Source organism: Pocillopora damicornis, chromosome 5 (genome assembly GCF_964200805.1).
Source record: "Pocillopora damicornis chromosome 5, jaPocDami1.2, whole genome shotgun sequence".
Taxonomy (NCBI): Eukaryota; Metazoa; Cnidaria; class Anthozoa; order Scleractinia; family Pocilloporidae; genus Pocillopora; species Pocillopora damicornis.
The window spans coordinates 16,491,702-16,517,257 of record NC_142674.1 but is presented as its reverse complement, the minus strand read 5'-3'; the positions used below and the strand labels follow the sequence as shown (position 1 = coordinate 16,517,257).

At 37.7% G+C, this 25,556-nt stretch overlaps 2 protein-coding genes across 2 annotated transcripts in view; both read right to left on the bottom strand.

The window, feature by feature from the left end:
• LOC149045660 (protein sidekick-1-like) overlaps window positions 1-20,315 on the bottom strand; it is a 51,220-nt gene extending 30,905 nt beyond the window's left edge. Inside the window, exons 1-3 of the mRNA XM_089205938.1 lie at window positions 19,736-20,315; window positions 12,794-12,904; window positions 9,458-9,568 (exon numbers count right to left, since the gene is read on the bottom strand). Coding sequence (XP_089062064.1) covers window positions 9,458-9,568; window positions 12,794-12,904; window positions 19,736-20,315 — 802 coding nt within the window. The remainder of the gene's footprint in view (window positions 1-9,457; window positions 9,569-12,793; window positions 12,905-19,735) is intronic.
• Window positions 20,316-24,047: 3,732 nt separating this feature from the next.
• Window positions 24,048-24,551, bottom strand: LOC149045659 (uncharacterized). The gene has a single exon (XM_089205937.1). It carries the CDS (start codon window positions 24,549-24,551, stop codon window positions 24,048-24,050), a length of 504 nt encoding a protein of 167 aa, XP_089062063.1.
• Between the last annotated feature and the right edge of the window lie 1,005 nt (window positions 24,552-25,556).

The following is a 25,556-nucleotide window of genomic DNA, read 5'->3' as shown; positions in this document are numbered from 1 at the left end:
TTCCAAGCTACCTCCAACAAAATTACTCAGCTACCCGAAACTTATGTGATAAGTGACAAACACAACGTAAGATTAATTTAATTTTAGTCACATATCAGTTTTAAAAAAAATGGTAAGTACTCAAATTGGATTATATGCAAATACTAGTCAAAGGCCTATTTTAAAAGAAATAAAATTGATCATAAACAACAAGATCAGGGAATGCATAAACATACGTAGCACAATAAGTAGATACTTACAGGCTGTTGAGCATCAGTTGACATGAAAGAAAGAAAACAACAATTGTTCAGTCAAGTGTTGTTAATAACTTTAGCTTAGTAGTCATTAACTTACATTCCCAGGGAAAAGGCCAGTAAAGCTGTGTTCGTTCCAATTCGGATTATGATCAGGCAATACATTCCACAGCTTTTACTCTCGACTAACTCCGAGAAAAACCTCCTTATCTGAATGTTGATGTGGTCATAAAAAAATTTTCTTTTTACAATCCGTTTTAATATGAAGAAAGACAAGAAAGAGGAAACCATGAACCCTTAGTTTCATTGAGGAGGTCTGGATCTGCAGAACAGGCGCAATTTTTAACGTTTTTCGGTCGAGCGGAGGCAAGCGCGAGGCGAGCGCGAGAGCGAGTCATGTGCGAGAGGAGGAGTAAAAAATAAAACCACGATAAAACACTTGTACCCCTATGAAAAAGAAAAAAAGGAATCCGGTCTCAGGGCCCTTTTCCTTTTTTTAATAACAAAATGGAACACCCTCATGTAAAATGTAGCTTATTATTTCTTATTGCTCTTTTAACTTCCAAGCTACTTCCAACAAAATTACTCAGCTGCCCGAAACTTATGTGACAAGTAACAAACACAACCTAAGATTAATTTAATTTTAGTTACATATCAGTTTTAAAAAAATGATAAGTATTCAAATTGGATTTTATGCAAATACTAGTCAAGGGCCTATTTTAAAAGAAATAGGATTGATCTTACAACAAGATCAGGGAATGGATAAACATACGTAGCACAATAAGTAGATACTTACTCCCTGTTGAGCATCAGTTGACATGAAAGAAAGAAAACAACAACTGTTCAGTGAAGTGTTGTTAATAATTTTAACTTAGTAATCATTAATTTACATTCCCAAGGAAAAGGCCAGTAAAGCTGTGTTCGTTCCAATTCGGATTGTTTCCAGGTAATATTTTCCACAGCTTTTACTCTCGACTAACTCCGAGAAAAACTTCCCTATCTGAATGTTGATGTCGTTATAGAAAAAAGTTTCTTTTTACCATCCGTTTTGATATGAAGAAAGACAAGAAAGAGGAAACCATGAAACCTTTCATTAAGGAAGCCTGGATCTGCAGAACAGGCGCAGTTTTTCAGCGTTTTTCGGTCGAATGGAGGAAAGCGCGAGGCGAACGCGAAAGCGAGTCACGCGCGAGAGGAGGAGTGAAAAAAGACAAATAAAAAAACACCACCAAACAACACCTGTACCCCTATGCACACTAAGATAGAAAAACCACAAAAAACATTTTGAGAATAGTGAATAGCTAGAGAGGTTATGATTTGAATTAAAACACTTTAAAAAAATGTGGGAATCATTAAAAAAAAAAAAAGGAATTCGGTCTTAGGGCCCTTTTCCTTTTTACAGTAACAAAATGGAACACCCTCATATAAAATGTAGCTTATTATTTCTTATTGTTCTTATAAATTCCAAGCTACCTCCAACAAAATTACTCAGCTACCCGAAACTTATGTGACATGTGACAAACACAACGTAAGATTAATTTAATTTTAGTCACATATCAGTTTTAAAAAAAATGGTAAGTATTCAAATTGGATTATATGCAAATACTAGTCAAAGGCCTATTTTAAAAGAAATAAAATTGATCTTAAACAACAAGATCAGGGAATGGATAAACATACGTAGCACAATAAGTAGATACTTACTCCCTGTTGAGCATCAGTTAACATGAAAGAAGGAAAACAACAATTGTTCAGTAAAGTGTTGTTATTAGCTTTAGCTTAGTAATCATTAACTTAAATTCCCAGGGAAAAGGCCAGTAAAGCTGTGTTCGTTCAAATTCGGATTATTATCAGGCAATACATTCCACAGCTTTTACACTCGACTAACTCCGAGAAAAACCTCCGTATCTGAATGTTGATGTGGTTATAAAAAAATTTTCTTTTTACAATCCGTTTTAATATGAAGAAAGACAAGAAAGAGGAAACTATGAACCCTTAGTTTCATTAAGGAGGTCTGGATCTGCAGAACAGGCGCAATTTTTCAGCGTTTTTCGGTCGAGCGGAGGCAAGTGCGAGGCGAGCGCGAGAGCGAGTCACGTGCGAGAGGAGGAGTGAAAAATAAACCACAATAAAACACCTGTACCCCTATGAAAAAGAAAAAAAAGGAATCCGGTCTCAGGGCCCTTTTCCTTTTTTTTAATAACAAAATTGAACACCTTCATGTAAAATGTAGCTTATTATTTCTTATTGTTCTTGTAACTTCCAAGATAGCTCCAACAAAATTACTCGGCTGCCCGAAACTTTTGTGACAAGTGATAAACACAACGTAATATTAATTTTATTTTAATTACATATCAGTTTAAAAAAAAATGATAAGTATTCAAATTGGATTTTATGCAAATACTAGTCAAAGGCCTATTTTAAAAGAAATAGGATTGATCTTACAACAAGAACAGGGAATGGATAAACAAACGTGGCGCAATAAGTAGATACTTACAGGCTGTTTAGCATCAGTTGACATGAAAGAAAGAAAACAACAACTGTTCAGTGAAGTGTTGTTAATAATTTTAACTTTGTAATCATAAACTTACATTCCCAAGGAAAAGGCCAGTAAAGCTGTGTTTGTTCCAATTCGGATCATCATCAGGTAATATTTTCCGCAGCTTTTACTCTCGACTAACTCCGAGAAAAACTTTCTCAACTGAATGTTGATGTGGTTGTAAAAAAAAGTTTGTTTTTACCATCCGTTTTGATATGAAGAAAGACAAGAAAGAGGAAACCATGAACCCTTTCATTAAGGAGGCCTGGATCTGCAGAACAGGCGCAGTTTTTTAGCGTTTTTCGGTCGAACGGAGGCAAGTGCGAGGCGAGCGCGAGAGCTAGCCACTCGCGAGGGGAGGAGTGAAAAAAAAAAAAAAAAAAAAAACCCACGCAAAAACACCTGTACCCCTATGCACACCAAAATAGAATAACCACAAAAAACATTTCGAGAATAGTGAATAGCTAGGGAGGTTATGATTTGAATTAAAATACTTTAAAAAAATGTGGGAATCATTAAAAAAAAAAAAGGAATTCGATCTCAGGGCCCTTTTCCTTTTTACAATAACAAAATGGAACACCCTCATATAAAATGTAGCTTATTATTTCTTATTGTTCTTATAAATTCCAAGCTACCTCCAACAAAATTACTCAGCTACCCGAAACTTATGTGACAAGTGACAAACACAACGTAAGATTAATTTAATTTTAATCACATATCAGTTTTTAAAAAAATGGATAGTATTCAAGTTGGATTTTATGCAAATACTAGTCAAAGGCCTATTTTAAAAGAAATAAAATTGATCATAAACAACAAGATCAGGGAATGCATAAACATACGTAGCACAGTAAGTAGATACTTACTCCCTGTTGAGCATCAGTTGACATGAAAGAAAGAAAACAACAATTGTTCAGTCAAGTGTTGTTAATAACTTTAGCTTAGTAGTCATTAACTTACATTCTCAGGGAAAAGGCCAGTAAAGCTGTGTTAGTTCCAATTCGGATTATCATAAGACAATATTTTCTACAGCTTTTACTCTCAACTAACTCCGAGAAAAACCTCCTTATCTGAATGTTGATGTGGTTGTAAAAAAGTTTGTTTTTACCATCCGTTTTGATATGAAGAAAGACAAGAAAGAGGAAACCATGAATCCTTAGTTTCATTGAGGAGGCTTGGATCTGCAGAACAGGCGCAATTTTTGAGTGTTTTTCATTTTTGGTCTAACGGAGAGTGAGTCACGCACGGAAGGAGGACTACAAAAAAAGAAAGGTAAAACCAGCTGTACCCTGTACCTACGCCAATTATTCAAGTTAATTTTTCCCTAAACACCGGAGGAGACTACAACAAACATGGTTTTATGTCGAGGCAACATTTTCTCCAAAGAAATGACGGTTACAAGTAAACATATGCTTCTATGCGAGCGAAACCTACAAGAAGGTGATATATTTGAACGTAAATAAATCTTTACAATTATTTTGGTGTTTTCAAATGCGTATGCGAACAAGTTTTGTAAACCAAGTGCGTCCGCTACCTTCGGAGGATAAATGTCATAAATGACATTTATCCCATCCCATTGTTTACAGTTATTGTTCAGTTCTGTTCGTATTCCCAATTTACTTCTTTATGTGCTTGTAAATACATCAGCGATGCATTTCCTTTGCCTATCCTTTACAGTTGGCGTGTTCGGAATTAAACGAAGGGCTTTTCGAATAGCTTCGTCCATAGAACATGATACGCTACGCTTTTGTTGAAAGATATTCGATTATCACATGATATTCACTGATCAATTTGATAGGAACGGTGGAAGTGTGGAAAGTATTTATTTTTTGCGCTCTTCCCTCGCGCTCACCTAACGCTTGTCTACGTTCGCCAATGGGACGCAAAAAAATTACGCCGGTTCTGCAAGCAAGACAAGGCGTGGTGTGACATAGTCGGCGACAGGTTATCGATTAGAAAGAGATTTTTAAATATTGAACTACCAAGTTAAAAATGGAAATGATTACGAAGCACGAGGATATAATATCTTGTTATGAAGTGAATGTGTTTGGAAACCGACATTTAGAACTGTTCGTGGCAAGCAGCTGAGGTGGAAAGATCCAAAAGGTCTTTGAACGTTTTAAGGTTAAAACTGAACTGTTTTTTCAACGGTTGATGATTAAACTTTGGGCTGTTTGATGGCTGACAGTTAAATCCATTGAGACCCTTCAAAGCGGACGCTTTGCCTGAATTACACCCGAAACTCATCTGGAGGCATGTATTGTAATTTTACTCATCATATGACCCGTACGGACCCGCGCGCCCTTCTTTTATATGCAGGTACATCCTAACTAGGTTGAGACAGAAATTTTGAAATCTTCAACACTAACTGGTAAAATGTTCATTGACTGAGTTTGGTCGGGCCGGACCGGATAATAAGCATTGGGATGACCTTGAGCCAAAAGTTAACCTGTCCGGCCCTCCCATCCAGTCGATAAGTACATTTTACTTAATTTTTTCCTCTTTCGACATTATGCTGTTTGCCAATATACCAAAAAAACTGACAACCAAAGACTCACACGCTCCAAAAAATTAATCCGCACTTTAGTTACATTAGATTTTCCTTTCAACAAAAAATCGCCGATATTTTATTATCTTTAAATAGTGACGATGAACCAAGATATATGCATTAGGTTTTCCTTTCAACAAAAAATCGCCGATATTTTATAATGTTTAAATGGTGATGATGAACCAAGATATATGCATTCGATTAAATCAAATTGAATGAATCAAAAAGGGGAATAAAATTTTAGTTGACTTATGTGAGCGGTCACACCAAAAATGCTAAAGAAGGTTAATAAAAAATAATGGTTACTTACAGCCTTATTGTCACAAGGTCAGGTGAGATAATAAAAGAGAATAGAAAAGACAGTAAAATCATAAATCAGCAAATTGTGTCTGAATTAACAATCGTTTTAGTTCAACAGTTCACAATTCGAATAGACGATTAAAATCATACTCACATGCTGTATTGAGCAGTAACCAGGGGCAAAAAAGTAACAAAAAATGCTAGTTTAAGTGAGGGAAGAGTCATTTAAGAAAAAGAACGCAGTAATGTTAAAAACTAATCAATGAACCTAGGTTAAACACATGGGATAAGAACTCGTATCACACTTTTGAAGGTTTATTGGGCCGCAGACATAGAGGATGAATGACCAACAATTAAAGGTAATAATATGATAATATTTATGGGCAACTGTTTGATACGTGTCTTTCCGCTTGTTCACTGAGGGACAAAGTTGTTTTCGATCTTATAAGCGGACTTGTCAACCATGGCATTTTTGCTGAATGGGAAGGAAGCTTGCAATAATTGCCAGATTTTTATCTAATTTGCTCTTTTTCTGCTTAGAAGTTTCCTTAATGTCAGCATGAGCGGAGAAAAATGCCAATTTGAAAAAATATTCTGGTGTACTGTCGATGTTGTATTTTGATCATCCCTTTCTAAATCGATATTTCAATTCTCTCAGTTTTCCCTCTCTGTTTACTTAAACCCAGTTCCCTGAAAGTTGTGTTTAATGCATAATCTTCTGCTGACATTATGCTCTCTCTCTCTCTCTCTCTCTCTCTCTCTCTCTCTCTCTCTCTCTCTATATATATATATATATATATATATATATATATATATATCTCTCTCTCTCTCTCTCTCTCTCCCTGTTCCCCTCTCTCCCTGTTCCCCTCTCTCCCTCTCTTCCCACCCCCCCCCCCCATCCCCCCCTCTTATAAAAATCTTCCGCACTCGTTGTTCTTGGTTGTCCACTAAACGCAAGAAAGGCAGCGGCGCAGATGTGCCCGCAATGCAGCTGGTCATTCATGCTTTAATCATAAGAATCTTCTTAAACAAACAAACAAACAAAAAAACAAACAAAAACAAACAAAAGGAGATGACAACGTATCATTATCCTTAAAGTAATTAGTTCTAAGCTTTCACCTACCGCCTGATGTATTTACATGTATTTGATCCACCGAAGGCGATATCGAGAGCAAAGAAAACGATAGGGATAAGCAGAATTCAAGTATTATAAAACATTGTTCAGTTCAACTAACATTTACAGTTAAAGTAGGCAATACTAACACACTTCCCATCAATCATCATATGGGACTGAAAGCTGGCCTCGGTTATTCTTCATCAACTGTTTTGGAGATATGTCATTTATTTTACTATAACAACGACTGGTATAAGAACATCAAATTCTCATCCTCTTCCTCTCATCCTGTGTTTTGCTACTCACGCACATTTGCAGTATTTAGGAATGTTATGGAAAGTGGAGCAGAAACAGATGTTATAACTAAATTATTAACTTCAGTAATCTAATCAAAAATCACTTACACACTGGTGTATTTCACAAAGGCCGCACATGAGTAGACAAAGCACAGAATGACAATTAAGTTAGGGAGATTAGATGAAAAATGAGTCAGCCAATAAATGAATTATGCATTGAATTAATTCGAAGCCTCAACATCGCCCACGGGGAACCCGTGGATCCGTTCAAATTTCAGCCCCCGGGGCCAAAATTGTGTTTCAATACTCTACCCAAGTGCTGTACTTGATGGTCAATTTTTTCTGAAAAGGCAAAATGAGCGATCCTGATATTCCAAGCCCTATAAGCTAGACCTGGTAGACCTTTTCTCCGGAGCCATTCGTACCCAGAAGTGAACTCTTTATCTTAAAACACCCCCACATTACAAGTTAAAACACTTGTATTCGACACTTCCGGTTCAAATTCCCACCCCAACCAGGCGAGGCTCACATTCCCTAACCCTGGGCACGAACGACCGTTCCCCAACGGGGTAATGTTAAAGCTTTAAATTGACCGGCCCATTAATCAATAACTGAAAGAAAAGCGAAGCCATTTAGTATTGAAACGTTCTTTTATGCAATGTGGTGCAATTGAAAAAAAGAAAAAGGAAGTATTTTGTTTTTAAACTATTTTGATTTTCTTTCGGTGGAACAGAAGTATGGAGAAGTCTTTCTTTAAGACCTTTACCGAAAGCAAGTTTCGTTAAGTCTAAGATGGTGACACTTTGATATCTCCTTTGCAGAGAATAAGAATGAAAAAAAAACCAAATCCTCAACATTGAATGGACTCAAATCCACGCTAACTTGCATTCAAAGTTAAATATGATGCCACAAGATAAAGCTACTTTTCTAATTTTAACAATCATTTGTTGTTCAAAACAATGCAAACGCAAAATTAAGTGAGTCCTGAAGAGAGGCTAAGGTAAAATTATTCATTAAGGTTTAGGATTCAGTGTGTGACCTTGAAACATGGGTTATTTTACAGGCCGAAACGCAAATCTCGACTTCTGAACGAAGTACAACGCCACCTGACCTTTCCTTTTGTTATTATTAGTTTTCAGCTGGTAGAAAGGGTACAGAATGGGAGTGGTTTGCAGCTTTTTGGTCATGTGAGAGGTTAGGAGTAACATCTACATTAAGAAATTGAAGTAGCACTTACTTCCTGATGTTTCCGAAGTGCAGTTCATGAAAAACATAGAGAAAGGAAAGAAAAGAAAATCACCGGCCATCACATCCCCGTGTTAACAAAGCATAGAAAAGTGAGAAGAATAATGAGATATTTCCTATAGAGTGCTAGAAATTTAATCAAAATATTTAAATGCTTTTCTTTTGGACATGCAGTTTTCATTATCATAGTGAATGATGCAGCTGAGTTAATCCTTCCTTGTGCTTTTTAAAAATTTCCGAAAGATCAATGTCAACGCCCTGACAGCAAAGGTGCGCACTGTTTTATATTTCATTCTCCTCCTGAAAAGGAAGAGCTATTGTAAGTCGTGTTGCAAAAACTTGGTGACCTGTGAGCATATTGTTATCCTGCTCGCCAGGGAAAATAAAAGAAATCCACTTTATACAAAAACAGGGAGCCTCGCCATCATGATGGCAACGTGAAAGACGTCAAACTATCCTCATTTCAAAACTTACTAGGAAAAGATAAAAACACATTGAATTATTTTTAGTAAATTATTTGTATACTAGTGACTGTCAACAGTAAGTTTCGATTTAAAAACAAAAAAAAAACTTTCTTAAACATTTCTCGCCCGCAAGCATGAATGCTTCAAACAGGTAGCTGCTACACTTCTCTTTGACAAAAGTGTGATTACCATTGCACTGAAATAATTACAGAAAAGTGTAAATGACATAGAATAAGTAAGTGATTAAATAAGCGAACACATTGTTTTGCACTTAAAAGTTAAGAAATTAATAAAATATCCAAAAGATTACTTACTTTGAGCTAAATTTGCATGAAAATGTTTCGTACATTGAGAGAAAAGAAGACAATCTCAAATTATGTAGTAACCAAGATTTGTTTATTGTATTTGCAGTTGAAATGAAAAAAATAGCAACAACAAACAACTAAATAAACAATAAAAATGAAATGGAAACTGAAGAAAAACATACTAAATTGTCGATAGTAACAACAATAAGAACAAGCTTAATTTTGCCTACTCGGTCCATATTATAGTTAAAGTTATTAATTATTCGATTCATTGAAAAAGAGAGAAGGAGGAGAGACAGCTCCAATATTTGTTTGTATCTCGACCTGATTACCACAGCACAACTTGAATAGTTAGCTATCAGCCCATAGGAAAGGCGACTGCACTATTTGGACAACGGTGACAGTGATAACAAACTTACGACACTGCTGTTCATCTGAACCATCACCACAGTTATCTCCCAAATAGCAACGTCTCCATTTACTAAGACACTTTCCATTAGCACAAGTGAACTCGTAGTCTGCGCACTTTCCTGTATGATAATATAAACAACTTAAATTCAAAGACAAAATATCGAGCCTGTGTATTTAAGAAAAGGAAAAGAAGAAACAAAAGCTAAAATAATCCTAACAATTTCGACATACTTCTAAGCTCTAAAGTAAAAAACTATAGGACAATAATTTTCATCTCCGAGGTTATGCCTTCGCCTCAAAATTCTCCCTTGCTAAATATGTTTGAACCGATAAGTAGACCAATAAGTAACTCGAAAGCTTTTGCTAACACAGATTCCCTTTCTAAATTTTAATCTCTGTCGTCTACAGAAAGGAGAAAGTTGCCGCTGACCCTTGGACTCTCTGTCATTTATTCTTCTTTTGATTTTTAGACTAATTTTGAAAAAAAAGGAAGAGACGAGGACTCGACTTTATACTTTTTTGATAACATGAATATCCGTGAATTCCAGCTGTCTTGACAGAAAGGCTTTGTAAATATATATGGAAATTGATGAACATATTTGATTAGTTTCTTTCCTCCATACCTCATACAGCCTCCCTATCAAGCAGGAGGTGACCAGCTAACTTTGGTTTTTGTTCCGTTTTTGTCGTTTCAATCCACCTCTTGAAATCATTTTTTAATACTTCAAAGATCCTCAATCTTAGATTTTCTATTGATGGTTACATGTAAATCAAATAAATACAAGCGACGTGTACAAAATATGCCATTCCTTCAATGCGGTTATCCGAGCAATATTACAAGGAAACGACACAAAGATAGATTTAGATTTATGATACTTACGGCCAGCTGATTGGCGCAGGTAAAACATGAAAGAAAAGGGAAAGTTACTCAATTGGTCTATTAGTATCATTACAATATCGTTAAGCTCTATGAAATTTTGGTTATGGCGCACTGGCGACAAAAGTTTACGTGTAAAAGAAAAATTTATTGGTAAGCAGTTGATTAGCTCAGGTATTCACCCAGACATCATCAATAAATACTTTTGCAGCATAACCTCTGACCCTGAATATATAGCCCCAGCACCAATTGATATTCCTAATGGTGCAAGAATACCTAAAATACCTCTTCATGTTGTTACGAGTTTTCTCTCTAGGCTTAAGAGGACTGCTAGTGGCCCGGATGAGCTCCCATACTGGCTTTTTAGAGATTTCGCCTATGATCTTGCCCCTGCTATTACCGATGTGTTTAACAGCTCGCTGCGACAACATAAAGTACCATCCTCTTGAGAGATGGCAGACATCAAGCCTTTACCAAAGGAATCTCCATTAACTTGCTGCACCCAGCTTCGGCCAATTTCTTTAACTGCTGTTATCATGAGACTCTTTGAACGATTGGCCTATAGATTTGAGCTTTCCAATATTTGTAACGACTATATTGATTTTGATCAGTTTGCCTATCGTGGTGGCCATAATTCTACAATGGCTTTAATCAAAATGCCAACATACATGGTTAAAGTGGCTCAATGGTAATGCTGATTTTGTTAGAATTTTTTCCTTTGACTTCAGTAAAGCGTTCGACTTTGTATCACATAATATTCTTTGTAGTAAATTGAAGCAAGTTAATATTAATCCATATATTATTAATTGGCTTATTAGTTTTTTAGATCATAGGAAGCAGAGGGTCGTTGTCGATGGCTACATTGCTGAATATGTTTCTATAAATAGGGACGTTCCCCAAGGTATAGTCCTGGGGCCGGTCCTATTTTCTATTTTTATATTAAAGCTGTTAACACTGATAAGAATCTTCTAGTTAAATTTGCTGATGACATTACTGTTAGTTTGCCGATTGAGGCAAATGTAGGCTTGGATGAATCTTAAACGGAGGTCTTATCCTTTATTGAATGGTCTGACAAGAACCGCATGAAAGTCAATCTGACGGAAACATGGGAACTTCTTTTACGAGGTAAAACTACCAAGACGCCTCCTGAACCACTTGAGATTATAGAGAGGAAAGAAAAGCTGAAATTGTTGAGTGTTACCTTTGAGCAAGTGCCAGTTAATTGGGATACTCATATTGATTATTTACTGAGTAAGGCTAGCAGTAGCTTGTACATTTTAAGAATATGTAAATATTATGGATACTCTAAGGAGAATTTGGACTTACTTTTTCAAAGTTTGATCCTTTCTGTGTTTACATATGCTATTGAGGTCTGGGGGTGTGCTTTTTATAGTAAATATTTAAGTAGTATTGATAAGCTCTTTGCCAGGTGTTATAAGTTAGGTTACTGCTTAAAGCAGTATAGTATCTTGGATATTCGTCATGATAGAGATATGAAATTATGGCGAAGGATCTCTTCCACGAACACTGCCTTGAAGGATCTTTTACCTCCCCAGAGGACACGGTAGTTGAAAAGTAGGTCGCATAATTATATTCTACCTAAGGTCCAGACAAGTCGTTTTAAATCAGTGTTTATCAATAGATGTCTTTTTAATTGCAATTAATCATTACTTCTTCACGTAAATTGTTGCACGTCTGTATGCGCAATGAATTATTAATAAAGACCTTTATTATTATTATTATTATTATTATTATTAAGCTCTACATTAGCAATTTAACATCCCCTTTGTTGCGACCGTTCGCGTTTTCGCGTTTTCGCGGTCAATTAATACAGTCAATTAAGGCAACGCCGATGGGTGCATGACTATATTTCTAGAAAAAGCTTTTTTCAAATTAATATGCTACTGCTTGGGGAACTCAATATACTCGAGAAATCCCGAAGTGTTCATTCACTGCATGCATGCGTAATAACGGTTGCTTTAAACATTTATCATATAGAGAATTTTACGTTGCAAAGTACAAATCATCATTTCTGGTCTCCCAATTAATGCATTTGATTTTGTCCAACAGTAAGATACAAAAGGAGTTATCTCGTATATGAAATCGCCGCTATTTCATTCAACTAGTTGCAGTTTATTTCATTCGATTTTGAAGTGACTTTGGCCATCACAAGAACCATCTTCATGCCATTAAAGTTCTTAATCTAAAGATGGCCCAATGTGACGGCATTCAACCAATAGCCAGTTCAGTTTTGTCAAACTACCTCTGCATAAGATTTAAGTCACAGCTTTATTTCGCTGTCTTGAAGGTTTTCTGGGAAAATATAGATTTTTTTCTATATTTTTGAAAAGAGAGATAGCTTTCCAATTTAAAATTACTTTTTGAGAATAGCATTTTTACGCTAAGCCCATATAAAGAATAAGGAGATGTACAGAAGTAGAAGTTACCTATCAACCACAGTACTTACTGCATTGTTCGTCTGATCCATCACTACAGTCACTGTCCCCATCGCAGCGGTAAGACGCTGGGATACAACTTCTTTGATTTGCACAAGCAATCTCATCGCCTCGACAAGTTACTAGCAGATGATTAAAAGAAACACATGAACCGTGACAAAACGTTGGCACTTCTTGTACGTTTTTTACTAAAAATATATAATGAATATTAAGGGCTACTTCACGATTTAAGCAGCTTACTTTTAGTGATTGATCTTTTGTGACTGACATTTTGCAGTGACTTTTCATCAAAGACCAAGTTTGATAACCGTTAACGTCCACTTTAGTTTATCTTTATGATTTTATCGAGTTCTATATTTAATAATCTTTTCGTCGATTCAGCCCGTGCCAATTTTTTCTCCGGATGGCGCCTAAGGTCTGACTCTGTCCCGAACGCAGTCGGATACAATTTCTTGATGACAACAAACTCCTGAGGTTAGTTTCCCTTTGTTCTCGATAAGAGATAAAGCCTTACAATTTACTGAAACTCTCACGAAACAATTGGAGTACATACGTCTACATCATACACAATTCAGAAGTTCACTGACTTGACTGTGTGTGATGAGATTTACTTTAACCATCGTTATTATTATTACCATCATTAAAAATAAACATTAATTATCCGATGAAATTTTCATAGAAACGTTTCAAGATGGCGAGTTTTCGATGAAATGTCGCAAATATCTGTAAGACACGCCTCAATCACGGCGAGCCTCTTACCTGAGATTTAAAACTTTTCTCATTATTTTTTTAATGTAACGCCAGCATAAGATGTTGAATGGTTTAGACTGGCTGTTACAAGTACTTAGTGTATCAGTTCTATCAAAATTTGGTGTAACGGGTTAAGTCCTCTAAGGTCTCCTTCAGATATAGAAATGCCTGTTCAGAATAGGGTTGGAATTTATAATGTATCTAACATGCTAAACTTCTTTTGATTATAAGGTTTCATAGGGCATCACTCGGTTGACTAAAAGTTAAACATTACAAAATGGCAGAAGCAACATACTCGCAGATGTGTAGGGGACGGCTACCAGCATGAGTAGTAGAACAACCTGGGGATTCATGGCAATCTTTGTAGAAATAAAAAAAAGGTAAAAAATAATCAAAATCGGATGTAATGAGTCAAATCGTTCCTTTTTTGGTAGGAAAGTAAGCAATCCGCTGATTGTTGTGCTGCTTAGTTAAGTTCTCCCACCGATAAAGGAACAATAGGCAGTCTGAGACTGCATGTGGCTACTGATATAGCTACTGACACAGCACAATGACCAATTGACTTTCATCCAATAATTCAAAGGTAAAAAATAATCATATAAATAATAACAATGATAGCGATAGTAATAACAATTTATGGAGGGTTAGCTCGAAAACCTAACGGTTCCTTCAGCCTCTAGGCTCCAAAATGATACAACTACGTTTATTTTGCCTGTTTATTATAATACTTTTTCTTATTTCATTGTAATTCCATTTTTTTTGAGAAATAAAGACCTGTTGTTGTTGTTGTAGTAATTATAATAATGATAATGATGATATTGATGCTACTATGGTCACAAGCTACTGACAAAGGTCGAAATTACGTTTGAAAACTTGTTAAGCAATTTGATATTTCACCATCAGAACTTAGAATGAAGATTGTATGTTGACATTAGCAACAATGAAATGTTCTGATATACACAGTGCAGCTCAAAGATAAGGGGACACTGTATAGAAGTACCATGCGCACGTATCAAGCGACATACGTCGACATAATCGCATAAATACGCGTATGTCCTTCTCGTATGGGCCTTTGTCGTTCATTGCTCTACCTGTGCTTTGAGAGGCATTGAGTTGTAGAAAAAAGAGATGGTAAGTCTTTAAGTTATTAGTAGATAGCCGTTTCCTTTAGAACGAGCGGCCAAGAACAAATAATGTAGATTAACCAAACATAATAGCTAATTTAACCGACGGGTGCTGTGAAGAAAAATGTCCAACAAATCTTTTTTTTTTATATATTCTAGTGCACGGTCGTTTGCCGTCCGTTGATAACAATATGTGGATTACCTCAGAATTGCATGATCTCTCCCACGGATTTTTTTCCTCCTCCAATGTTGTCTTGTTTTCTTCCTATTTAATGTACTATTTTAAGACAAAAAATTTTAGCAGTTTTTCCTTTTTTTGTCAAGAGGAAAACAGGTAAATGTGCGAATATAATTCAGCTATAACGACCACTTAGATCTAAAACTATAAAAGCAACGCTTATTTAACAAGCACTTTATCAGAAATAAAGCATACAGAAGCAAAAAAATAAAAAAAATTGGCCAAAAATGCTTAATATACTGAGATAATGGTATTAACACAACAACACTCTTATGTCCGTCGAAGTCGCCCCGATCAGAATCAGTACTTGTATGGTACTAAAAACCATCAGCTTTAAAAGTAATTATTTAACGACCGAGTCGAAATAATAGAGATGAGGATCATCGGTGATGATCAATTATACACGGCACATCATCAGCAGGTAACAACTGAATTACATAATATTTAGAATAACCATGTTTTCAATGTTCCACACCGTACAAAAATAGCCTAGAAAAAATTACCTTTCTCAAAGGTGTCTCTCTGAGAATGAATAGATTCCTGCCGAACAAAGTCGAAAGTCGCTGAATATAAATATTCCTTCCATGATTGCAAAAACCAAAAAAAAGGAAGACGGTGTCGGTAACTTTGCATAAAGATGTATTTCAGAATCCAATTCTCTTTAAATGTTGATGACCTCACTTCGAATCGAGCAAGTAAGAGGGCAAGAAAATTATAAGCTTGCAACCATCTGGAGAATGCAATTAACTTCTGAATAAACGGGTTTCTATAAATATAATTTTATTATCACTTGGTTCCGTAATGATACTCAATCCAACACGTTAGAAAATTCAGATCGATAGTAACTGAGGCATCTTATGGTTCTTATGAAATTTTTTATAACACTGTTAAGAATAAAACGTTCAAGGCGTTTTAAATGAGCAAACACCTTTGACGCTGAATAATTCTAAGGAGAAACCCCCCGTAAAAAAATTAGATAGTTATCAGATAGGTAAACACTGCTCTGTTGGGATAGAAAAGGCGAGAATAACAATAACAATCGTAATAACGACGATGATGATACATGTAAATAATAAAAATACTTATAACCATACTAATAAAATGATTATGGTAATCTATAGATGGGAAAATTCACATGTAGCTTTAATTTTTTCGAATACCGTTGCTGATCGGCAAATTAGCATAATATTCTTCTTTTTGATCAAAGATTAGAATCATGACATCATCATTGTTTTGAATCAGCCAATCAAGTAAGAGATCCTTGAAGCTTGAACCATTTGGTGACAAATAAAGTTTAGTGGCGTCATAAGACTGTTTCAACCGTCAGCTGTCAAGCAATTTTCCCATTTCCAACAGTTTCTAATTTCCTTTCTCTTTGTCTTTCTTCGTTTGTTCTTTGTTTTTGTTTGTCGTTTTAGTTTGGTCTCGTTTTGTTTTTCAGGTGTATATTGATTCGTCTTTCTTTTTCTATAACCGTTTCTGTTCATTTTTTAGACAGTTATCAGTAATTGGCAAGCGTTTATTTGCGATCAAGCGGCCAGCAAAAAAAATGAAATTTTAACGCCTACAATGCAAATAAACCAAAATAGATAAAACGTTCACTTCACCGACAGGCGCCGAGAAGAACAATGTCCAACATATATAGTCTCCTACAAATATGCATACTAAGGCACTGTTTGTTTCCACCTCTTGGCGACAAAAAGGGGCACCACAGAATTTCAAAATTGTTGTTATTTAATTTTCCCTTTATTTTTTCGTTGTTTCTATTTTCTCTTGATGTACTGTGTTTTAAGACAAAAATGCTTCCTTCGTTTCTATTTTTTTTTTCAAGAAGAGAATCGCGTAAGCGTGGGATGTAATATGTTGGCTGCTTACTCTCTGGAAAGATAGTAGGCAAACAGGGGTGGACTGGGAGGAGGTTAAACCTTTAACTTTCAAGATCTGATTGTCAATTCTCCCCTCTATGTGCTACACATTTCCATTTTAATCGGATACACGAATTTTATGTTAGATCAAGATAACGACCTCTACCTGATAAGTTTGAATATTCTCATTACCTGTCTGCTGAATAATGTATGGATATCATAGGAAGAAGATTCATAGTGATCACCACTGGGCGTGAAAGGCTAACCAATCCCACTTCTTCTGAGAACAATTTTTAAAAGGAATAATAATAATAATGAAAAGATAAGAAAAATGGTATTTCTGACGATTGAGTCTGCGAATAAGGCAGAAATAAATATTTTGTCGGCACGAGATACGAGAGGGCCCGGGCCTTAGGCCCGAGTATCATGGGTAATGATGCAGTGGTATATAAGGGGGAGTATAGCACGTGGCGTCCATCTAGGCCTCAGAACCAACCGTCCACCTCTGACTGATGACAAATTTATTTTAGTTTGAAAACTTATTTTCTTTAACTGTGAAGCCTCGTAGGACGGGCTGCCAACTGCTCTGAGTGTGGGCCATGGTTCCTACCCAGAATTCCTGTCATATTTTTTCCCCAAAGGGGTTTTTTTCTGGCAGGTTTTTTCTGGCCTCCGTATAACCGTAGTAATGTCCTTGTAAGCGGTTGCCCACCTCTGTTAATCCCGACTTGGTGAAGTGTGCATGTTAGTAATGTATACCTATTTTGAATGTGTAAGGAATTGACTTTATATCAGGATTGTATATGGTATATCAGTTGCGAAGGTATGTATGCACGCCTCGGGCTATATGTGCCTCGGGTTGGTTCTCGGCAGGCTTCCCTAAATAAACTTATTTGGTGTACACTACTGTGTTTTTTGTTGTGTAGTGGAGACTAAATACAATATCTCTTGGCAATAGATTTAATCTAAACGCCCACCGAGTGACGCATGTCGATTTTTTTATGGTTTACGGAACATCTTGCAAAGATATAAAACACTCAGTTGAAGAAACAATGGATTAGTAGAAAGGCTCGAACATATGGAATAATGTAAAAGATAACTTTAGGGAAAAATAACGCAAGTCAAATGACATCGATGAAGTAATGCAAATTAAAGAAAGAAACTTCACCGAAGTCTGTTTTTCATTCTTCGTTCTCCCCCTTCTCCCGGGGTCTTTCGGAGAAGAAAAGGCTCCTAAACAATGCACTCTGTATCCGGATCTCTCACATGATTGGCTGACTCAAAAGAATGATAATGTCATGATTCTAATCTTTGATCAACAGGAAGAATATTATGCTAATTTGCCGATCAGCAACGGTATTCGAAAACATTAAAGCTACACGAAATTTACTCATCTATAGATTATCATTAATCATTTTATTAGTATGGTTATAAGTATTTTTATTATTTACATGTATCATCATCGTCGTCATTGCAATCGTTATTGTCATTCTCGCCATTTCTATCCCAACAGAACAGTGTTTACCTATCTGATAACTATCTATGTTTTTACGGAGAGTTTCTCCTCAGAATTATTCACCGTCAAAGGTGTTTGCTCATTTGAAACGCCTTGAACGTTTCATGCTTAGCAGTCTTATAAAAAATTTCATAATAAACCTAATATGCCTCAATTACTCTCGATCTGAATTTTCTAACGTGTTGGATTGAGTATCATTACGGAACCAAGTGATAATAAATTTCTAATTATAGGAACCCGTTTATTCAGAAGTCAATTGAATTTTCCAGATGGTTGCAAGCTTCTAATTTTCTTGCCCTCTTACTGGCTCGATTCGAGGTGAGGTCGTCAACATTTAAAGAGAATGATTTTTGGATTCAGAAATGCATCTTCATGCAAAGTTAACGGCACCTTCTTCCTTTTTTCGGTTTTTGTCATCGCGAAAGGAATATTTATATTCAGCGACTTTCCACTTCGTTGGGCAAGGATCTATTGTTATGAGTAATTGTTGTTGCAAATAGAAGCTTCTAGAAATCCCCAGACTGCTTATTCATGCTGACATCAAGTGACGCAGTTATTACGTAATACTACTAAAGTAATTCTTTTGTAAGCTTTTGGTATGTTCCAGAACACTTTGAGAATGTATATAAGGAATTATTTATGTAGTAAAATGTAAAATGTTATTCACCAGCCTAGGGTCGGTCCTTATTGGGAAAAACTGTGCCCTCTTTCTTGAGTACTCAAGGCGGAGGGTACAGTTTTTCCCAATACGGACCTCACGACGGGCGAATAACATATATATGTAGATTTGTTTCGTTGAGGGCTCCGTATGCATGCATATTTATGTGTAATGTATTTACAACAATTTTTCGAGTGAATTCATAATGCATTCAAATAAGCGCTTACGAAGAGTTGCAATTTCATAAACAAGCAGTTAGGGAGAAATAAGAGAGATGGTAAGTTTTGAGCTCGGTTAAGATATGAAGATGATTTTAGTCTTGTGACGAGCGTGGGACAAAGAAAACTTCTGAGTCCTCATGAGGAATCGAACCTCAGACCTTCGGATTCCGCTCTCTGATGCTCTACCACTGAGTCACAGAGACTCCATGGTGAGCGAAGTCTCTTAATAATAATAATATTTAATACTTATATTGCGCTTTTTCTATAAAAATACTCAAAAGCGCATTACAATATTATTAAAAACTAAATTAAAATCAGTAAAATTACTCGGTAAAATTACAATATTACAATATTAACATTACGATATTAAAAAATAAAAATAATAAAAATAAATAAATAAATAATCTAACTAAAAGCCTTTTTAAATAAATGTGTTTTAACAGAGCGTTTAAAAGAGTCGATTGATGTTTCCTGTCTAATTGGCAGAGGAAGACCGTTCCATAAAAAGGGGGCAGCCATCGATAACGCGCGATCTCCCAAGGTCTTCTTCGTTCTTAGCTGAGGTCTTTCTAACAATATACCATTATTGTTACGGCGTAGTTGGTAACGTGAGACCGGTAAGACAGAGACAAGATCCTTAAGATAGCTAGGCGCAACACCGTGAAGAATCTTAAATGTAACAAGGAGAATCTTAAAATCTACGCGCAAGCGCACTGGTAGCCAGTGGAGTTCTCTTAGCAAAGGAGTAACGTGACAATACTTAGGTGCACAGTAAACCAATCGAGCACTGGCATTCATGACTCTTTGAAGTTTCTTAATTAGATACTCAGGAGCACCGTACAATAAACCATTACAGTAGTCAAGTCTGCTTGTGATGAACGCGTGAACAAGCCTCACGGTGGACTCACGAGACAAATACTTCCTAATGTGCCGGATATTGTACAAATAATAAAACGCGCTAGCACAAGTCTTAGTCACATGAGTCGACATGTCCAGATGAGAATCGAACCAGGTGCCCAAATTGCGCACTGAAGGAACAGGCGATACCTCAGCTTGGCCGATCTTTATCTTGTCAACGGACACCTTTGATAACTGTCGTTCCGTGCCAATGATCAGGAACTCAGTTTTATCGTCATTTAGCATTAACTTATCATCTCTCATCCAAGCGCGAACGTCACGAATACAGTTCTCAATCGCAATCACAGCATCAGCCTCGCTGGTCTTATCAACGGGATTAAACGATATATATATAGCTGTGTATCATCCGCGTAGGTGTAAACGGATGGCAGATGAGATTTCATGATGTCAAACAGCGAACTCGCGTAGATGGTAAATAAGAGGGGGCCCAAACAAGAACCTTGTGGGACCCCGCAAGACAGATTAAATTTATCAGAGAGCGATCCGTTAACTGAGACCTGCTGCGTTCTTCCCGCCAAATAAGATTTCAACCATGATAAAGCCTTATCCCGAAGGCCAAGCTTGGACTGCAGCCTGTGCAGAAGAATACCGTGATCTACAGTGTCAAACGCAGCGCCGAGATCTAACATAACAAGCAATGTGACGTGACCTTTGTCCATATTTAGCAGAAGATCGTTTTTAACTTTTAATAACGCCGTCTCAGTGCTGTGATTCTGCCGATATGCGCTTTGGAGGACAGGAAATAAGTTGTTGGCTGTCATATGATCTTGTAATTGGATAGCCACGGACTTTTCCGTGATCTTTGGTGTAACCTGCAAGTTGCTCACCGGTCGAAAATTTTTGTTAATAGGTTTGAGTCCTGCTTTCTTAAGCAAGGGGTGAACTAAAGCATTCTTCCAGTTCTCTGCAAAGACGCCAGAATAAAGAGACAAGTTGACAATTTTCCTAATAACAGGGAGCAGTTCATCCAAACAGAAGGACAGAATAGACGATGGTAGGGGATCAAAGGCGCACGACTTTGCACATGAGGCAGCAATTCTCCGCACACTCTCCTCAGACAGTGGAGAAAATTCAGAAAACTCACTACACGTTGAGGCTGATGTAGCAAGCGAAGTTGCGCCACTGGCATCCGCGTCCAGCGCAGACCGAATATCCGTGATTTTGTGGACAAAATACTCGCCCATCTCATTTGCTAGCATCCGAGCATCCGAATGAGGCGGCAGAGCCCTATCTACATGAAAATTCAAAAGGCGTTTACTGGCCCGAAAAAGCCTTCCCTGGTCAGAACTATTCTCATCAATATATTGTTTATAATAGGCCCGTCTAGACTCATTCATGACATGCAATGCAAAATTTCTTTTGGCTTTAAATACAGCGAGATCCGAATTAAGCCGACTAGCCCGCCATTTCCTTTCAGCACGCCGTCTTTCACGTCTTGCCTTCACTATTTCATCATTAAACCATGGAGGACGTGACTGAGACTTCAGATGGCGAGCCCGGACTGGCGCATGTTTGTCCAATACTGATCTTAGAGTATTAATGTAACATTCCACAAGTTCATCAAGAGTATTAGGAGGGTCACGATATAAACTAGAATTACAAATATCTTCCAAAAACTGTTGCTTGTTAATTGCTTTGAGTTTCCGGAACTCAGCGTGCGTGACTTTAGAGGCAGACACAGCTGTCCTAAGATCACATAGGACAACGGCATGATCTGAGAAATATCTCTCTATCTCTGGTTCTTTCGCTACTATGACATCAGACTGCCGAGTGATAAGTAAATCAAGGGTGTGACCATGAGTGTGAGTGGGTTGTTTTACATGTTGTTGCAGGCCCATTGAATCCAAGAGATCTCTGAATTGTATGGCATCCATATCCGTAGGCACGTCAACATGTATGTTAAGTCGCCTAAGAGGAACAGCGGCTCATTGGTCATAACAACAGATTCAAGGTAGTGAGAAAATTCTCCAAAGAACGTACTGATTGAAACTGGATGAGCAGGTGAAGAAGGCGGCCTATAAATGATTACAATGCGTAGCCGAGTAGATCTAACATCAACAAGCCACTCTGACAACTCAAAAGATGACTTCTCGATACAAGATATTTTACTAGTGACAAAACCTTTCCTCACAAGCAGTGCAGTTCCGCCACCCCTTCTGCCAGATCGTGGACAGTGATAAAGAGTGTTGTACCCCGTCGGGGTAAGTTCGTTAAGAACAGCACAGTCGTTGACGGACAACCAGGTCTCACAAATTGAAAACAAATCGGCTTTCAAATCATTCACCAATTCAACAAAGGCTGCTGATTTATTCCGTAACGATCTAGCATTCAAACTGCATATTTTCAATGACATGGTGTCACTGAGTGACATTCCACTCCGCTCCACAGTAATAAGATTGTTTGGGTTGCGGGTTAACGGACCATTGAGACCAGAGTTCTGTTTGAAAACAATGTCATAAATCATCACACAGCGGAAAGCCGCACTGCAATTAGAATAGTACAAAGAAGGGCGATGACAGCGCTTGATTCTGGTCATCACCTTCAGCATTGTCGAATTCCAGTGTGGAAAGAATAAGAACATGTTATCTGTAATCCCAAGGGCCAGGCAAAACGACGCACTATTCCAATCAGAACCAAAAATGTTCCTTGATAAATCGCCCCATTCTTGCTTTCCAGGAGATATTTTAAAACGAAGACTAGACGAGCAACCACTTAGAGAAACACTGAGCCCAATTTCACGGTTCCAGACCCAGTATGATAGCAGCAGAAGATGTAAAAAGCGAGAGCAAAGCTCACCGTGTCCGCCCATCATTAACACAATAGTAAAGTAAGTTTTGATTTTGATTTTGATTTTGGTCTTGTGACGAGCGTGGGACAAGGAAAACTTCTGAGTCCCCATGAGGAATCGAACCTCAGACTTTCGGATTCTGCTCTCCGATGCTCTACCACTGAGCCACAGAGACTCCATGGTGAGTGACGTCTCTTACGAAGTTCATATGATACGCGTCCTGCATACTGTGATGATTAGCAATGTCGATAGGGTAATGTTTGTGGATAGAACTGAGATAGATGGAGATAGATAGATAGTTTATTAACAAATAAAATACATTGCAGCCATAGGCTGAATTGTGTGCTTTTCGCAATCATTGATTATATAAGACTATATAAGACTACCTATTACAAAAATGCTAAAACCTAAATAAAATTACTAATGTAACTAATGTAGCTAATATACAGCAGCGGAAAAGCTAAAAATCTAGGTTAACACACGCGCACATAACCGGGATAAATGAAAATTTAAAACGGTCAGTGCGAAAGCGCGGCATGTTAAAAACGCGCCGGTGTCTAGTATTGTAAGCTGAAAAATGCCTATCTGGCAGCAAATTATATAATTTGTGAGATGGATTTGAGATAGACAAAAACATATCCGTACATAATTTCATGCGTCTGTCATAGAGCGAAGCTAAACCGTGCCTGTCTAAAGAGTCATGGTATGACAGTTCTGGTGAAATGATGGATAATGCGCGTCTTTGGACCCTTTCAATGTCATCACTAAGATACGCAGGTAACGCATGATGGAATATTTGTGCACAGTATTCCAGAACAGGACGTATAGTTGTACAATAAAAATTAATTATGTCATCCGCTGGAACGCGGGCTCTCTTTAGGAGGACTAAAAAGTATAATCGTTTGTTTGCTCCTTTTATAACATCATTGACGTGGTTATTCCACTTAAGGTTACATGAAATAGTCACGCCTAGGATCCTACCCGACTCTACCGTCTCTAATACTTTGCCATCGACCAAGAGGGGAGTGAAATGGTGTTTCCGCCTTTTGTAGTCGATGACCATAACTTTGCATTTGTCAGCGTTAAGCTGCATCTTCTGTGCTTTGGACCAATCCACCAACACTTTGACAGCGGTTTGGGCGTCACCTAATGCGTTACGCGGGACGATCTCTGCCACCGTCGTGTCATCAACGCACTTCCAAGTTTGAACCTGGGGAAGTCTTAGATCGTTCATCATTAGCAAGAAGAGCCATGGCCCCAATTTTTTTCCCCTGAGGTACACCAGCTGGTACGGGGCCCCACTCAGCGAAACAATCAGCAGATAATTTTACGCGTTGGTAGCGATGCACTAAGGAGTCGACTACCCAACTTGCCACTCCACGAGGGATATCAAGACTGTAAATTTTGTGTGTGAGCAGTTGATGGTCAATGTAGTCAAAGGCTTTGCGATAGTCAAACAGGACCACCCTGACTGCAGATCCCGTGCCATCAGTTGCGCGCGTCCAGTGATGGAGCATGGATGTCAGAGCTAGGGCCGTGGAGGATTTCGGTAAGTTTCCAAACTGGTTGGGATCGATAATTTTCAACACAGCCGGACCGATGAACGCAGATACCACGAGGTTTCGGCTAATTTGGAAATTATTGGTGTGAGGGAAATGGGTCGTAAGTGCTTCGTAATAGACCTCGCTCATCGAGGTGTGCGCCAGGAAACACCGGCAGATGACAATGAAGTGCGCATACTCGAGTGTCGAGCTTCAGTGTAGCGTACCGCGGGCACACGACTAGGCATTGCACGAGAGCTTCACGTGGACTGATAGATATGAAGCCGCGTAAGCAAATAATTTGCAACCCGCGTTTTGAGCGCGAAATCAAACTAGCGAGGTTGAAGTTGAACAGTAATTCTCAGTATTTTGCATTTTCTGATCAACTCGCAAAGCAACAATACCGGCAGAGCTAAAGCTTTGTCAACGAGAGGAAATTGTTATGTTTCAAGTTTGTGGAGAGAGGGTTTAGAGTGAAAATAGGACGAAAAGAAAGAGGATATCATCGTTTAGTACACTCCACAGTGGACTGTTGATGCTTAACGCGTCTTCAACCGCAATTGTGAGGGGTATTTACAACCCACCGTGTCAAAGTTTTGTCCTGTGTACTCCTTGACCAGCCGTTTAATGGGTCCCGTTGCCTTCGTAATTTGGACACAAAGCCGTTTTGCAATGGCTTGTCCATCTAAAGAATTAACACCGCATGAGTCAAAATGATACCGTAGAAAACCTACGCTACAATCATTTCATTACGATATGTTGGTTAGCTCTAATCGGGCGTCTTATCGACGACTGTTAGCACTGGAACATATCAATGCAACACCTGCATATGTCTTCATTAGCTGTGAGAGAAACCACCTTTGTGAGAGCACTTGACATGCATGGATAGTAGCAAGTCTTCTCGACGCTTGTCTTGCAAATCGCGGAGGTATGCAATATACATGCTGCTGTCAGAAGACCATCGGGGTTGGCCGCCCTCGAGGTTCTTTAGCTGTTGATCCAACCTATTACCAGCAGAAAGGAAAACAGTGGAGAAAGCAAAAATTTGGTTGGAATTATAGATTTGGTTTTGCATTGATTTGCAGTGCGATCGGTAAACAAAACTAGCCCTGAGAACCAAGTAAAATACCAATAACGACTTCCACGTTTAACGGC